At 48.5% G+C, this 15,581-nt stretch overlaps 1 protein-coding gene across 2 annotated transcripts; it reads left to right on the top strand.

Annotated features, from left to right (window-relative positions):
• Positions 1-2,386: 2,386 nt before the first annotated feature.
• TAC3 (tachykinin precursor 3) lies at positions 2,387-10,313 on the top strand. Of its 2 annotated transcripts, none has more exons than XM_047786977.1 (7): positions 2,387-2,535; positions 3,095-3,213; positions 5,823-5,928; positions 6,680-6,709; positions 7,191-7,244; positions 7,615-7,689; positions 10,030-10,313. In XM_047786977.1, the coding sequence occupies exons 2-6, from the start codon at positions 3,100-3,102 to the stop codon at positions 7,686-7,688; spliced, it is 378 nt and encodes a 125-aa protein (XP_047642933.1). In that variant the 5' UTR covers positions 2,387-2,535; positions 3,095-3,099; the 3' UTR covers position 7,689; positions 10,030-10,313. The 2 variants fall into 2 exon arrangements, with proteins under 2 accessions (XP_047642933.1, XP_047642932.1); XM_047786976.1 differs by having other exon boundaries at positions 2,391-2,535; positions 5,820-5,928.
• The last annotated feature ends 5,268 nt before the right edge of the window (positions 10,314-15,581 follow it).

Genomic DNA, 15,581 nt, shown 5'->3' with positions numbered 1-15,581 from the left:
CAGATTGATGAGGAGGGAGGAGGGGAGGAGGTGGGAGTTGGCCAGGTCCGATTAGGAATAGCACCTAAACTTTTCAAAGGCATGAACCAGTCATAGCATTTACATGTAAACAGACTTCCACTTCTACCCTTCATCCCACCAAAGGATCCCAACTTTGGGTCCTGGGCCATGGTTGTCCCACATGGCCCTGTAATTAGCTGGGTAATGGGAAACTTTAAATGAGGCCTCATTAGACTCTCACATAATACGGGGGCCTTGAGATCTAGCTGCTGCCCTGACTCGGGGTGATCGTGGGGCCCTGTGCAGCCAGAATGACTTCTCAATATGACCCAAGCCACAGGGTGAGTGGGATGGGGAGACAAATATTTGGGGACACTAGCAGGGCTTGAGAGGCTCTATGAGCAATTCCTATTGTGGGTACAATGCAAGTAGCTGGACTTGGGCTTTCTTTTTTTTGTTTTATAAAATTTTATTGAGCACCTATTATACGCCACACACTCTAGAGCTAGGAATCCAGTAGCAAACAGATGAAAGTCCTTGCGCTTGTAATGCTGACTTTCTGATGGGGAAGTGGGATGGACAGACTATAAGTAAAATCACAGTATGTCTGAGGTAACATATACACGAAGGAAAGAGACAAGAGCATATGGAGAATGGAGTGGCAGCTGATTGGGCACGGTGCTGGTGAGCAGGAGTCTTTGTAGTAAATATACAACAGAGCTATGATTCCCTTCCAGGTCCCAAGATGTAGAAGAGTACAAGATCCCAGACCTTCAGGTCTGTTGGGAAAGTGAACCTCTGCTCCCTCTGGGAGATGCCACTGCTCCCTTGCTGTTCAAAGTACAGACAAGTGCAGTAAAATGAAGGGGAGGTTTGGTGTGAGAAAAACCTGAATTTGAGGCTGTTCTCCAGTAGCTCTATGTCCAGGAGCCTGTGACTGAACTTTTTGGGCCTCAGTTCCCTCATCTGAAAATAGGGATGTTTCTTTCTCACATGGTGGTGGTGGTGAAAATTGATCGGGTTTCTCTCTGCTGAAGCACCTTGCAAATATTCAAACCCCGCACCCACTGTAAATGCTGTGAGCGATGATTGCTCTGAAGCTGGCTTTCCCTTTGCCTCCCCTCATCTCTTGCAGCAGCGTTTTTCTCTGTGTCTGTCTCAAATCCTGACTGACTCAGACTGTCCCCTGGGGCTCTCTACCTTGGGTGTGAATTGGGCAGAATAAGCTTCCTCAACTGTGGGGTGGGAACTAGAGGCTTGCAAGTTCAGGGGAGAAGATGCCTGAACTGTAGGTAGACAGATCAGAGTGGGGAGAAAATGTAACTGTGAGGAGAAAAAGAAGCAATTAAGGATCAATGCTGGAATGGGGGCGAAGATAGGGGAAGAGCTCAGCTGTGGTGTTCTGCTCCTCCTTTCAGAGATGACTACAGGAAGGATACAAGTTAGAACCCTGGAAGGATGCAACCAAGTCAGTCTGATTCAGGGCCAAGGGGAGAGGCATTAGCGCTGGGGAGGTGGCAGAGGGAGACAGACACACTGGCGATCTCTGTATTCTCTGCAGAGGGAAATGCTGACCCTCAGTTGTTCTGAGGACCAATGCATGATGGGTCAGCTTCAGCCGGAAGGGGGATAGAGGGAGAACTGAGGACTGGAAGCGGGTGTCAGACTCACTGCCCAGTCCTCAGGGTCCTGAGCCTGGTCGTCCTGATGGGAGGAGGGTCAGAGAAGCCCCTGCGAGAAATTGTTTCAGACTGGCAGTTGAGGCTGGAAGTTTAAAGGGCAAGGAGCTGGCGGGTGGACAAAGAGGAGAAAGAACCCAGGAACTGCGCCTATTGAGTTAGATCTGGCATGGAAATTTTGTGACAAACCCTATGAGACACTGTCCTTTAGCATGTCCAGCTCAGGGGCTATTGGACTGTGGGCTGCTGTAACTCCAGCTTTCTGCTGGGTTTGTGGTGTGTGTGTGTGTGTGTGTGTGTGTGTGTGTGTGTGTGTGTGTGTGACTGTGGGCTGCTGTAACTCCAGCTCTCTGCTGGGTTTGTGGTGTGTGTGTGTGTGACTGTGGGCTGCTGTAACTCCAGCTTTCTGCTGGGTTTGTGGTGTGTGTGTGTGTGTTTGTGTGACTGTGGGCTGCTGTAACTCCAGCTCTCTGCTGGGTTTGTGGTGTGTGTGTGTGTGTGTGTTTGTGTGTGACTGTGGGCTGCTGTAACTCCAGCTCTCTGCTGGGTTTGTGGTGTGTGTGTGTGTGTGTGTGTGTGGCTGCAGCCTATATCCCCCTCTCCCCCCACCAATTTTCCCCTCCCCTCCAGCCACCCTGGGATTGGTGATTCTCAGCCCCTCCCCCGGCTCCCCCAGACCCTCCCAGAGCCTTTATCAGGGAGCTGGGCTGGAGTTCCTGCCACATTCCCAGAGCCCCTCCACTCCCCCTTTCTCTCTTCACAGCAGCGCCAGCAGCGTGTGTGGGGAGCGGGCAGTCTTCGGCCAGCTCCCGGATCTTGTTAGACCATTTGCCCTAGGCTCAAAGCTGCTCCACAGGTAGGCACAAGCGGGAGAATGTTGGCTGGTTGGAGGTGGCACCATAGGACAGGGCAGAGTCAGGAGGGAATAAAGGTGGCAGCCTTTGATCGGGGAGCAGGATACTGGGAAGATTAGCAGAGTCGATAGAGGTTGATGTAGTGATGTTTGGAGGTCATGAGTACAGACTGATTCTTCCAATATTAGAAAGTTTTTGCCTAAGTCTTGGGGCTACCTAGGGCTGGAAAATAGCATCCAGGATCCTTCTTCTGGCCAACTAAGGAAATAGACCCATGCATGTCCTATAAATCTATCATCTTCCCTGGGAGCCTAGAGTCCCCGGCACCATTGCACCATTGCTCATTGGCAGGTGCACATCCTGGGGAAATACGTGATGAGGGAGCAGGGAGACCGAGCCCCTTCTGCTCAGAGACTCTCCCAGCCCAAGGCTTGGGCAGGAGGATTGGAAGCGCTGGGGAAGCAGGGTCAGGCCAGGCCGTTGATCGTGAACATCTCCTGCATTTGCACCGAGTTGTGTCTCCCTCTTTGCCTTCCTGTCCTTGTCCCTCTGCTCTCCTAGGTATCATGCGAAGCACCCTGCTCTTCGTAGCCATCCTGGCCCTCAGCTTGGCTCGGAGTTTGGGGGCTGCCTGTGAGGAGTCTCAGGAGCAGCTGATGCCCGGTGGGGGCCACAGTAAGGTAAGGCACCCCCTCTGGCTTGCCCGCCCTGGCAGAGTCCTGGGCACCACCATGGGAGCCACACTCTGCCTGTTCCACAAGCTGTAGGGAGGAAGGTGGACAGGCAGATTGGGAGTTACGTTACCCATCGGAGGGTTAGACTATCCTGCCTCTCTGGTGGCCTCACTTTCTGTCTCCCAGTATGTCTGTCAGTGTCCCTGTCCCTCTGCCTGTCTTTGATACCTTATATGTAAAAGGTACCCCACTAATATATTGTTTGGTTGGTCGATTGTCTGATCACTTGGTGATTGTGTGGTACTAGGAGGGGCAGCTAGGGTCGTCTCTATTCCTTATGGTCCAGCTCAGGTTCTGTCCCTTTGCAGACGGACAGATCTTCCCCGCTTCCTGGATGGTATGAAACACAGAATTTCTCTCCCAAATGGTCATTTGTATGCTCTTTTACCTATCAGTTTTGTGTATTATTTTGTTTCCAAAATGTAGATAAATTCCCTTATCCCCCACTCATCCACCTCTAGTAACCTCAGGTTCCTAGATCCCAAATCCTTCTTCTCTCCTCTCCCATGTCCCCCTCTAGCCTCTGCTTAGTTCAGGATAGGAAAAAGACACAAAACAAATTGGGGCCCCAATTTCCAAAGTTTCTCTAAGAAAATGAATAGGACTTGTCAGGGTAGGGGTACCAGGGGAGGGCAGAGAGGAAGTCTTTTCAAGATTTTGAAATGACAGCAATTACATTGGTACGAATGCTTTTAAGATGATTACAGGTGGAACTTATTACAAATTCAGTGTGTGAAGTCTAACTGCCTCTCCAGCTCAAATCTGTTCAGCATCTCATTACAGGAGATGCACAGAGTATTTGAACCATTTGGGGAAGTAGCTGCATGGGAAGCTATGTGCTGGGCAAAGAGAGGGATCACTAGCCTTCGTCCAGCTGGTAGGGTGTTCCAGGGCGTCATAGGCTGGCAGCTTTGCAGGTGGCAGTAGTTGCACCAGGTCCAAAGGACCAGAACCAGTTCAGAAAACATAGAGAGAGTGCCAAATATGGGCTGGACACTGTATGTGGAACCCAAAGTTCCAGCTGGAGAGAGTCAGAATATCTGGGTCTGTTGCTCCAAGACAACTTTGCTTCGAGACCTTGCCCCTCTGGGTCAGTAAGAGAAAGAAATTGCTATCCTGCCTCTTCTTGTCACAGGTCTGTGAGGATGAGGGAAATTGGGATGGGAGAAGGATAGAATATATGTGTTCCTGGGCATCCAGATTGGCACGTTTGAGGGTGCATCTTGGGTAATACGCATCTGCTTGTGCTCAGCAGCCCCAAGGACCCCTGGGCTCTGCAGAAGGAGGCACCACTGAGATTCAAGATGAAAATCTCCAAATGTGATCATTGTCATTGTCTTCTGCAGCTACAATTAGCTGGGCGTGTGATGTATACCCACCAACCATGCTGCTGTCCCCAGGTTGCTTAAAAAAAAAAAAAATCAACAAGATGATTAAGAACCCCTGCTTGGCAGTCCATTTGGCATGGGGTTCAATTGTGGAGGAGATGAGCCTTCATTGTGAGCATGCTGCCTGCTGCCTTCCTGAAATTCTAAATGCAGGGCAGAAAGGGGAGAGGGAAAGAAAACCAGAGGCAGAAACCGATGGAGAAGAAAAGAGAGGGGGAGGCAGCAGGAAGTGTGGGTGGAGAGTCATCCACAGACAGAGTGCAGAGTGGGGCAATTGCAGGACCGCAGGTGTGCCCGCTACCTGCCCCCACCTGTCCCCAGGCTGGAGTCCTATCTGTGACCCAATTATGGAGCACAGAGCAGAGGGCACTAGCTCTGTCTGGTGAGCCTTTCTTGGGAAGGATTAGTGGCTCACTCATTTAGTAGGGCAACCACATCCTTGGTCAGACCACTTCAGGAGAAAAGAACCCGCAGTGTGCCCGCTGCCTGCCCCCACCTGTCCCCAGGCTGGAGTCCTGTCTGTGACCCAATTATGGAGCACAGAGCAGAGGGCACTAGCTCTGTCTGGTGAGCCTTTCTTGGGGGACTCGTGGCTCACTCATTTAGTAGGGCAACTACATCCTTGGTCAGACCACTTCAGGAGAAAAGAACCAAGGAGAAAAGAACCAGTGGCCTTTCTCACTGAGAAGTGGTAGGAGCCGGGAGAGGGGCCTGAAGGTTAGCCCCCTTTGAGCTTGAGAGATAACGTGATCAATTGTCCCAGTTTTCCCAGGATTGTCTCAGCTTAAGCACCAAAATCCTCACATATCTGAACAAACTGGGACACTTGGTCAGCACACAGGGGTGTCCAATATGTCCCCTTAACATGTGCTTCCCAAAACTTGCTGGGCATATGAATCACCTGGAGGCCGGCTAAAGATGCTGATTTTGTCTCAGTAAGTCTGGGGTAGAACTGAGAGAATGCATGTCTAACAAGCTCCCAGCGATAATGCTGCTGGTCCATGGACCACACTTTGAGAGCCCACTTTTCCTCCAGGGTAAACAAGAGGAAATAAGATCAGGTTCAGCTGCAATGGGCTCAAGAAGAGGCCATTTCTTGTGGGAAATGAGTGAGTGGATTGGGTGTGAGCTTCCTCCTCAGCCTTCTTTGTTTCTCTTCCCTAGAAGGACTCAAATCTCTACCAGCTGCCCTCGTCGTTGCTCCGGAAACTCTGTGACAGCCGCTCCATCTCCCTGGATGGATTGCTCAAAATGCTGAGCAAGGCTAGCGTGGGTAGGAAGCAGCCCCGGGGAGAGGGGCGTGTGGGCAGAATTCTGAGAATTAAATTGTCCCAGGAGAGGAGTTCCCGTTGTGGATCTGTGGTTAACGAATCCGACTAGAAACCATGAGGTTGCGGATTCGATCCCTGGCCTCGCTCAGTGGGTTAAGGATTAAGGATCCGGCGTTGCCGCGAGCTGTGGTGTAGGTTGCAGGCGCGGCTCGGATCCCACATTGCTGTGGCTGTGGTGTAGGCCGGCAACTGTAGCTCCGATTCAACCCCTAGCCTGAGAACCTCCGTATGCCGCGGAAGCAGCCCAAGAAATGGCAAAAAAACAAAAAGACAAAAACAACAACAACAACAAAAAAATTGTCCCAGGAGACCCTTTGTGTGCGAAGAAGACTGGAGATGGTTTAGTGAATAATTGAGGGCTGTGGAGTTCCCATTGTGGCTCAGAAGTAACGAACCAGGCTAGTATCCATGAGGACACGGGTTCGATCGCTGGCCTTGCTCAATGGGTTAAAGAACCTGGTTTTGCCGTGAGCTGTGGTATAGGTTGAAGATGCGGCTCGGATCTGGCATTGCTGTTGCTGTGGTGTAGGCTGACAGCTACAGCTCCATTTCGACCCCTAGCTGGGGAACTTCCATATGCCACAGGTGCGGCCCTAAAAAATACGAAAAAAGTGAGGGCTATGATCTGAACCCATTCTGATGGTCACTTCCCAGAGTATACCACACAGTTCCATGCCTGTTCTTGCTTCACAGGTGCTAAGGAATCATCGCTTCCCCAGAAACGTGAGTAGCCTCCTCTCCGTCCCCATCTCTGCTGACCACTTGCCTAGAGCTCCATGGGCACAGGGCCCAGTGACTATGTTGGCTGGCTCCCTCTCAGCTGGCACAAATGACATGCCAGCTGCAAATGTTCAGCCAGCCTTTCCTGAATGTGAGAGGCCACAGGGAGGTAGGAGGAAGCAGATGTGAGGAGCAGGGCAGAGTCTCCTCTCCTGGCTGGTGATTGGGAACCAAGAGGTCTCTTGGTGGCTGTGAAGATTCTAGGCCAGGCACCTGCTGGGTGAGAGAATCTTAGAGAGTTCTTGGAATGTGGGAGAGGGAGAGGTAGACAGAAAAGGTGGGCCTAAGAGATAGTCTGCTAACTATGGGGGATAGTGAGATAAAGAAACAGACCAGAAACTCATCCTCAGAAGTCTTGACACATGCCAGGGGCAGTGTATTAGCCCCTCATCAGCACTGGTGACAATTGGCCCTTTTTCTGCAGGTGACATGCATGACTTCTTTGTGGGTCTTATGGGCAAGAGGAACATCCAGCCAGGTAGGAGCATGTGGAAATGTGGTGGAAGGGGTAGGGTCCTGGCAAAGATATAGCAGAAGTCAACTGCCTATATTTGTCACCAGAGGGAAAGAGAGGACTTTTCTTAGCTACAGTGAGAGTTCCTCTGCCCCTCCCACCCAATTGGCTTGGACCTGGGAGCAGAGTCGGGAGGCCTTTACAGACAGTCCTGCTGCAGCTGAAAGGGGGTCAGGGAGGCTCTGCTTCCTCCCCATCTCTGGTACAGAGCATCCCTCCTCTTCTCAACACTGTCTTCTAAGCGGTCCTGCATAGTCAGCCCTTTGTCGTTGGGTCAGGGTGAAGGTCATATGAAGAAAAATCCCTCCTAAGTACATTGTTTACCTCACCCCAGGCACTCCTGTTGATGGGAACCAAGAGAACGTTCCCAGCCTTGGCACCTTCAAGTATCCCCCCAGTGTGGAGTGAGGTAAGGATTGCTGGTCAGGGAGAGGAGAGGGGACTGTGTGTGTATGGGGTGGGGGGAGTGGCCGGAAGAGCATTTCCTCTGATGCTATGGGAGTTAATCTCATTGTTAATACCTTAAATACGCTGCCAGTGCCTGACACTTAGAACTGCGTGCTTGGGAGTTCCTGTCGTGGCACAGTGGAAATGATCTGACTAGGAACCATGACCTTGCAGATTCAATCCCTGGCCTTGCTCAGTGGGTTAAGGATCTGGCATTGCCATGAGGTGTGGTGTAGGTCGCAGACACGGCTCAGATCTGTCATTGCTGTGGCTGTGGTGTAGGCTGGCAGCAACAGCTCTGATTAGACCCCTAGCCTGGGAACTTCCATATGCCACAAATGTGGCCCTAAAAAAAAAGGGCATGCTTATTTGTGAGTGTGCATGCACACATGCAGACACACATGCACACACCCCTTTCTCATCTCTTTCCTCTGTCTCATGGACCCTGGCTGACCGTTGAGCAGGAATGAATGGTGGGAAATAGGGGTCGAGGGGCTCCCCCTGGGGCTTCTTTGATGGGCAGCTTGTGTTGTTTGGACTCCATTCTCTCCTGATCTCTCGTGCAAAAGATGGAGAGATCATCATCTGATGTTTACAGGTCCCACATCTAAGTCATAGGTGAAGCATTTTGCTTCCCAGGCAGGCTGAAACTGCCCAGGCCACTCCAAATCTTGGGTTACCAGGTACTATATAGTTCTTTGCCAGGGTGATTTAGGAAGAAATGCAAGTAACTCTGAAATCTAATGGGGAGTACCTGGAAACTATATTTTAATTGCTCTGGGTAATGTAATAGATAAAAGCATGTCCTGAGTTTGAATCCTGGATCTGCCACTCCCGAGCTGTGTCCTCTTGGCCCAATTACATAACCCTTTTGAGCCTCATCTGAAAAACGGGGGTGATGACATTGTCTCGCAGGGGTGTGGTTTTGGGTATAGGCAAAGCATTCACAATAGTGACAGGCACACATCCCTGTGTGTTGGCTTTATTGCGATTGCTGCAGTCTGGGAGGTGTGGGGAATGTCCCAGTGTTGTCCCTGGCAGGCTCTGGTCTGTCTGCCTGGAGCTGTCTGGGCTGAACCCTGGGACTGAGTGGGCTGACAACTCTCCACTTGGTATGTGGGTGAGTGCCCCCGGGGACATGTCTTGTCAAAACACGGAAACTTCCCCCTGGACACCATCTTCCCACACACAGCGATAGCAGCTCACAGACGGCTTTCTTTGCACCAAAGAAAGAAAGTGTAGGGGGAGGAAAGGGGAGGATCAGGAAGCCTGTCTTCACAGAGACTCCTGCCCCTCTCCCTGGGGCTCTGTTACCCACACTCATTGGTCTCAAGGGAGACTCAAGGACCAGGAGGTGACTCTCCATGAACTTGCCTATGCATGACTCCCCGGGGGCCCAGAGACCAGGCCTGGCCCCCCATTCAGTGTCGGGTGAAAGGGCACAAAGAGCCGTAATAACCGTAACTTGCTGATTACATGGTACTTACTGTATCATTTTACTCTCATTAGATTGTTATTTCAGTCCTGCCCACGGCCAGATAATTATATGGGCAGCTATATCTGGATGACATACTCTCTCCAACGTTATGCATCAGCCATAAAGATAATTACAGTGCAATTTTGCTATAGTATTTTATACACATGGCAGAAACAACCATATTGTGGAAATCTACTTTTAATGCTTTCTGGTGAATCTAGGCTCTTTTCAGAGGGACCAGACCCATAACTGCAGCCTTCATAATCTCACCACTGATGGTGCATCCTCACCCTGCGAGGTACAGGGAAGAATAGACATGAGGTACAGGGGGCTGGCATTTACAGGAGATTAGATGAGATGGATCAACATAGATCATTGTGCCGTCTTATTTCATTCATGGGAAACTGTTGAAAATGGAAGTGATCCGTGGGCCTGTCCTTTCTCTCAAAGCTTTCTGGAAAGAGGAAGAGGGTCTGGATGAGGCTGGGAGAGCATTAGTGCCAGGGTCCATCGGATGGGGCTGTGTGTTTGCCTGGCTCATGGGGAAAGCCAGGATGATAAGAACTTTGCCATTGCATCTCTCTGGATGGGCCCCCCAGGCTATGTGCATGGTATTTACAAATGAGTAGCCTGATAAGCTTGGCAGCAGGGAAGATGCACACACCTGCGGTTAGGCGAGTTCAGTCTTCAAGTCCAAAGGCCACAGGGAGAGCTGAGGTTAAGACTTTCATTCTGTCTACTTCTCCCTCACAGAGGCCCCTCCCTCTCTCCCCTGCCTCTCCAGTGGTTGGTTGTGATTCCTTTTTTTTTTTTTTTTTGCCGCAGCACTCCACCTCTGGACTCCTGGGCTGCATCCTGAAGACACCTGTAACCCTTTCCCAAGCCCCAGGTGCATGTGCTCCTATTTCCCTTCCTCTTCCCCATCCTTGTAACCCCCTTGTACTTTGACTCCTTCCACATCCCTCTACCCCCACCGTCTGTAGAAACTGCCTAGTGAGCATCCCCCGTTCCTGTGGGCATTGACTATAGGTTGCCCTGGAGTTTCTGTAACGTCCTAAAAACATGAAGTTTCCCGCCGCCCCTTAACAATAAAGGATTTTTACATATTATAACATAGAGTGACAATATGGTTGGTGGGTAGGTGGGTTTTTCTCTTCTTTGACTCTTCTGGCTACATCATACACATATGTCTACATCTATATGACACACACACACAGCACATCATATATAAATGGAAGTATCGTTGTTTTGTACATGATTTTTCCCAACAGTGTCTTGCTCATTGCTTCATACAATTAGTTTCAGAAGATTTATTTGGTGATTGAAAGAAGAAATAAATGAATTTGGAAGATGGTTTCTAGGCCTCAGAGACTTTCACAGACTAGTTTTAGATTCAGAAAAAAACCAAACAGTTATTCTTTTTTTTTTTTGTCTTTTCTTGGCCCGCTCCCATAGCATATGGAAGTTCCCAGGCTGGGGGTCTAATCGGAGCTGTAGCTGCCAGCCTATGCCAGAGCCACAGCAACACAGGATCCAAGCCGCGTCTACGACCTACACCACAGCTCATGGCAACACCTGATCCTTAGCCCACTGAGCAAGGCCAGGGATCGAACCCATAACTTCATGGTTCCTAGTCGGATTCGTTAACCACTGTGCCACGACGGGAACTCCAACAAACAGTTATTCTGAATGGCTCATCTGTATTTCCAGGATGGGCCTGAGAGACATCAATCCCTGAATCTGAAGGAAGGTGGGGATAAAGGCTGTGCCAAGACCTAGCCCCAGAGGAGGATGCATCCAACACAGTACTATTTTTCTATCCCCCAGTATCAAGTTTGGGTCCTGCAACAGTGAGGGATGAGGTGGTGACCCATACACAGACTTTACAGTCCAGCAGAGATATGGACAAGCAAACAGCACTTGATCCTACTAGGACGGGGCATAGACAGGAGAGTTACTGTAGGGGCCAAGAAAGAGGAGAGCAGATGTAATAATAATAATAACTTCAGTTATTATTTCCAATTCTTCCTTAATGCAAATGTTACCACCCCCTGCATTGCTAGTCTAGTAGTCTGCAGTGTATGTAAGGCACTTAAACAAGGTGTATTTGGATGTCCTTTATTAATCTGATGTGCAAACTCTCACAGCCTACTGCTCCCAAGGAGAGTTCTCTACCCTGATGGAACAGCCTGGGAAGTTCACAGGCTCCCCGTCTCAGTCTGGCGGAGGGCCCCTGGCCATGCCCCTGAACCGTCCTGATACAAAGTCAATACTCAGCTCTCCTAAGGCTGTGTAAAACAGGCCATGGGGCCAGAGGCCACTTCCTGCAGGCGTTTCACTCCAGTGAAAGTTCTCTCTTCTCACAACCTGACTGGGGCAACTTTGGACCCACAGCTCTGTGGTGGGGGTAGGGGAGAAGGGAGTGCTCACCTCCGTGTACCTGCTGTCAGGTTTATTGCCACAGGTCAAAGAATGCCCTCACCCCAAATCCTCAAGTCTTTTCCTAGCGAGTTATCTTGCTGGATTTTGAAAATTATTTATCTAGAGGGTTTAAAAGTGGGATAACTTTTGTAGAGTCTGGGAAATTTATTTGAGTCACAAAAGCTTCACAGGGTGGTTCTGCTCAGACCTGTATGCTGAGAGTTCCTAAGTGCTTTGCTAAGCAGGAGCATAAATGCAGAAAGATTGCTCTCTGGTGGGAGTGACGAAAACTGCAGTACTGGGGATTCCAGGAAAAATGAAGACAAACTTTAAACCAGATTCCCGTTTTCGTGGTTGGAGATTGAACATCTGAAGGAATTCTGGCTTTCCTCTTCCTGTCATAAAGTGGTTGATGCCTAAGGAAACCTGGTCACCAAGAGCTTGGCTGAATTTCTGGTCCTTCTCCATTTATCTTTGTGTATATATGTCATTGTAATTATCTCGTGATTTACTTTAAAGACCTCAGTATTAAAGGTTCTGGACCCAACTCAATGTGTTTGGAGGGGGAGGTTTCCCACGCCAACAAGCAATGCTCTTACACAATCTACCTGGAGATAGTATCAGATTCTATAGGTTGAGGGTTCAGTCCTATAAGACACCCCCACCCCCATTCCTTCAGATGCCAATCTTAAGCCCAGGTTGTTAGCTGTCTATGGATTGGAGATTCCCACAACCCTCTTCTTGCTGAGTTCCATTAATTTGCTAGTATGGGCCACAGAACTTGGGAAACTCATCTACTCACTAAGTAACCAGATATTGTAAAAGAATATAACTTAGGAACACTAGGTGGAAGAGATGCATAGAACAAGGCATGGGAAGAGGGGTATGGAGCGTTCATGTTCTCTCTGAGCATGCTACCTTCCTCTCCCAGAATGTCCAGGTTCCACCACCGTGGAAGCTCTCCAAGCCTAGTTCTTTTAGGTTTTTAATGAAGTTTCATTACATAAATAGGATTGATTAAATCACTGACCATGGTAACTGATTCAACACCCAGTCCCTCTTCCCTTCCTAGAGGTCAGGAGATTGGGACTGAAAGTTCCAACCCTTTAACTATAAGATTTGTTCTTTTGGCAACTAGCCCTCATTTTTGTTTGTTTGTTTGTTTAGGTGCAGCCCAAACATTACTCATTGACATAACAAAAATCTCTATGGCTCTCATCACTTAGGAATTCCAGTGTTTTAGAAGCTCTGTGCTAGAAACGAGGATGAAAACCAAATACATATTTCTTTTCTTTTCTTTTTTTTTTTTTTGGGTCTTTTTAGAGTTCCACTGGTGGCATATGGCAGTTCCCAGGCTAGTCATGGAATTGGAGCGGTAGCTGCCAGCCTACACCACAGCCATAGCAATGTGGGATCCGAGCTGTGTCTTCGACCTATACCACAGCTCATGGCAACACCACATCCTTAACCCAATGAGCAAGGCCAGGGATCGAACCTGCGTCCTCATGGATACTAGGGTCTATTAACTGCTGAGCCACAACTCTGACATTTCTTATTATAAACCATAGAATCACAAACATAAACAGTATAAACTTTAATCTACATCTTTAGGGGGCTTGTTAGCATGTGAAGTACATGTACAGGGATCAATACTCCAGCAATGGTTAAGGTGGTTGGTTTGAAAGATTGAACAGGCCAGAGACTCTTTCAAGTCTTTCAGCCTAATGACTCAGTCATGTTGGAAGTTTTGGAGTCTATTGGTTGTGTTAAAAAAAAAAAAAACCAAACAAACAGGGCAGAGTTCCTGTCATGGCTCAGTGGTTTACAAATCCGACTAGGAACCATGAGGTTGCAGGTTCAATCCCTGGCCTCGCTCAGTGGGTTAAGGATCTGGCGTTGCCATGAGCTGTGGTGTAGGTCACAGACGCGGTTCGGATCCCAACTTGCTCTGGCTCTGGCGTAGACTGGCAGCTACAGCTCTGATTAGACCCCTGGCCTAGGAACCTCCATATGCCATGGGTGCAGCCCTAGAAAAGACAAAAAGACAAAAAAAAAAGCAAAAAAAAAAAAACAAAAAAAGAGGGCAAAAATGGAGTCACTTGTGCTAAGCTCCATGTCAGCAAACTAAGACTTAATGCCTAACTTAAATGCAGTTTTGGCCTCTGCATGGAATGTTACCTTGAACTTGACAATCTGGAATTACCTGGGGTTACCCAAAGGAAGGTAACCTTGCCTGAAATGACCCACTCTGTTAAAAAACAAAATTAACTGAGTAAATTTTAAGATCTCATTGGCTTTATTCAACAACTGATTAATGAATCAGGCAGCATTCCATCCTGCAAAGAGGAGCTCCAAAGAGCTGCAGAAAAGGAAAGGTTTTTATTTTTATTTTTTAATTTTTTATTTTTTTGCTTTTTAGGGCTGCACCTGTGGCATGCGGAAGTTCCTAGGGTAGGGGTTGAATTGGAGCAATGCCAGATCTGAGCCACATCTGTAATCTATGCTGCAGCTTGAGGCAACGCCAGATCCTTATCCCACCGAGTGAGGCATCCTCACAGATACTAGTTGGGTTTGCAACCTGCTGAACCACAGTGGGAACTCCAAGAAAAGAAAGGTTTTTAAAGGTAGAAAGGGGATAGGACAAGGAAGTCGTAAACAAAATAAAGGATAATTTCAAGCAAGGTCACATTCATTTGGGGGAAGGCAGTTGTCTGTGAGGTGGACTACTTCACTAGTGCAGGCCAGGTAATTCAATATTGACTAATTAAAAGTCATGTTTCTGGGAGAGGTTTTAACCACAATTAAGTCTTGGTTTGCTGACATGCAGCTTAGCACAAGCGACTCCACTCTGGGCCTATTTCTTTTTTTAACAACTCTTTGCTCAAAAATTTCTTTTCCTGCCCACCTTTGCCTATAAAAGTCTTCAGGTTTATAGAGTACCTTCAGGTTCTTTAGAGTACCTTTCTCCTTGCTATAGATGGGATCCTGTCCATTCCTGAATTGTTGAATAAAGCCAATGAGATCTTCAAATTTACTCAGTTGAATTGTTTTTTAAGAGATTTGGTGTCAGGAGTAGGACTGAAGGAGACGTCTGATGGCTTCAGGGACAACAAGAAGCATAGATATTGTCCCTGCAAATCCTTTTGGCTTCACTGTCTCTCTCCCTGTGAGTTCCTCTCAGTTCTGAGCTCTGCTCTCTGATCTAATTGGCTTTCCAATCTTGGGGCAGGTCAGCTTGAGCTAGCAGGTGATTCCATCCAGAACCTAATCCCCTAGCCCTCGGTGCAGGTCATAATTCTCCTAATGGAGTGGAAAATCTCAGCAGTTGGTTCAATCCCCAGACTCCATGGTGAGAACTGCTGGTGGCAGCTGTGGTTCTTTATTTGTTTGGAATCAGTCCTCAGTCGCCACTTGTTGGGGTCTACTGGTTCAGTCCTTTTTCCAGTCTGCACATAATTGCTGGCGGTCATGCACATTGGCATTTTTCTTCGCCAAACTTCAGTAACATCTCTTGATTACTTCTGGTGTGTTAAGATGTACTTGTTTGTCTTGCTTAGTATTGATAAATGCTATTGTTAATGGGAATCTTGGAAGCCAAAAAGGTACAAAAATTGATTAGCACGGGTCAAGCATTTAAAAGTTGTTAGAGTGCTCATCACCAAAACCAAAGACTCTTTTTTTTTTTTTTTTTTGTCTTTCCTAGGGCAGCACCCGCGGCATGGATATTTTCTTGAGTTTGATATCAATCTTACCTATTCCAAGACCAAATTATCCTGACACAAGAGTTTTTGGGGAGTTCCCGTCGTGGCTCAGTGTTTAACGCGAATCCAACTAGGAACCATGAGGTTGCAGGTTCGATCCCTGGCCTCATCAGTGGGTTAAGGATCTGGCATTGCCATGAGCTGTAGTGTGCGTCACAGTCACGGCTTGGATCCCGCGTTGCTGTGGCTGTGGTG

This window comes from Phacochoerus africanus, chromosome 7, assembly GCF_016906955.1.
Source record: "Phacochoerus africanus isolate WHEZ1 chromosome 7, ROS_Pafr_v1, whole genome shotgun sequence".
NCBI classification, from domain to species: domain Eukaryota; kingdom Metazoa; phylum Chordata; class Mammalia; order Artiodactyla; family Suidae; genus Phacochoerus; species Phacochoerus africanus.
The sequence above is the reverse complement of the archived record's forward strand: the minus strand, read 5'-3'. Positions and strand labels throughout refer to the sequence as shown.

Bases quoted from the DNA above. Each gene is read 5' to 3' on its own strand.
- TAC3 (XM_047786976.1), top strand. From the start codon at position 3,100: ATGCGAAGCACCCTGCTCTTCGTAGCCATCCTGGCCCTCAGCTTGGCT. The intron at 5,929-6,679 runs GTAGGAAGCAGC...CTTGCTTCACAG, and splicing joins GCTGAGCAAGGCTAGCGTGG to GTGCTAAGGAATCATCGCTT. The intron at 7,245-7,614 runs GTAGGAGCATGT...ACCTCACCCCAG, and splicing joins CAAGAGGAACATCCAGCCAG to GCACTCCTGTTGATGGGAAC.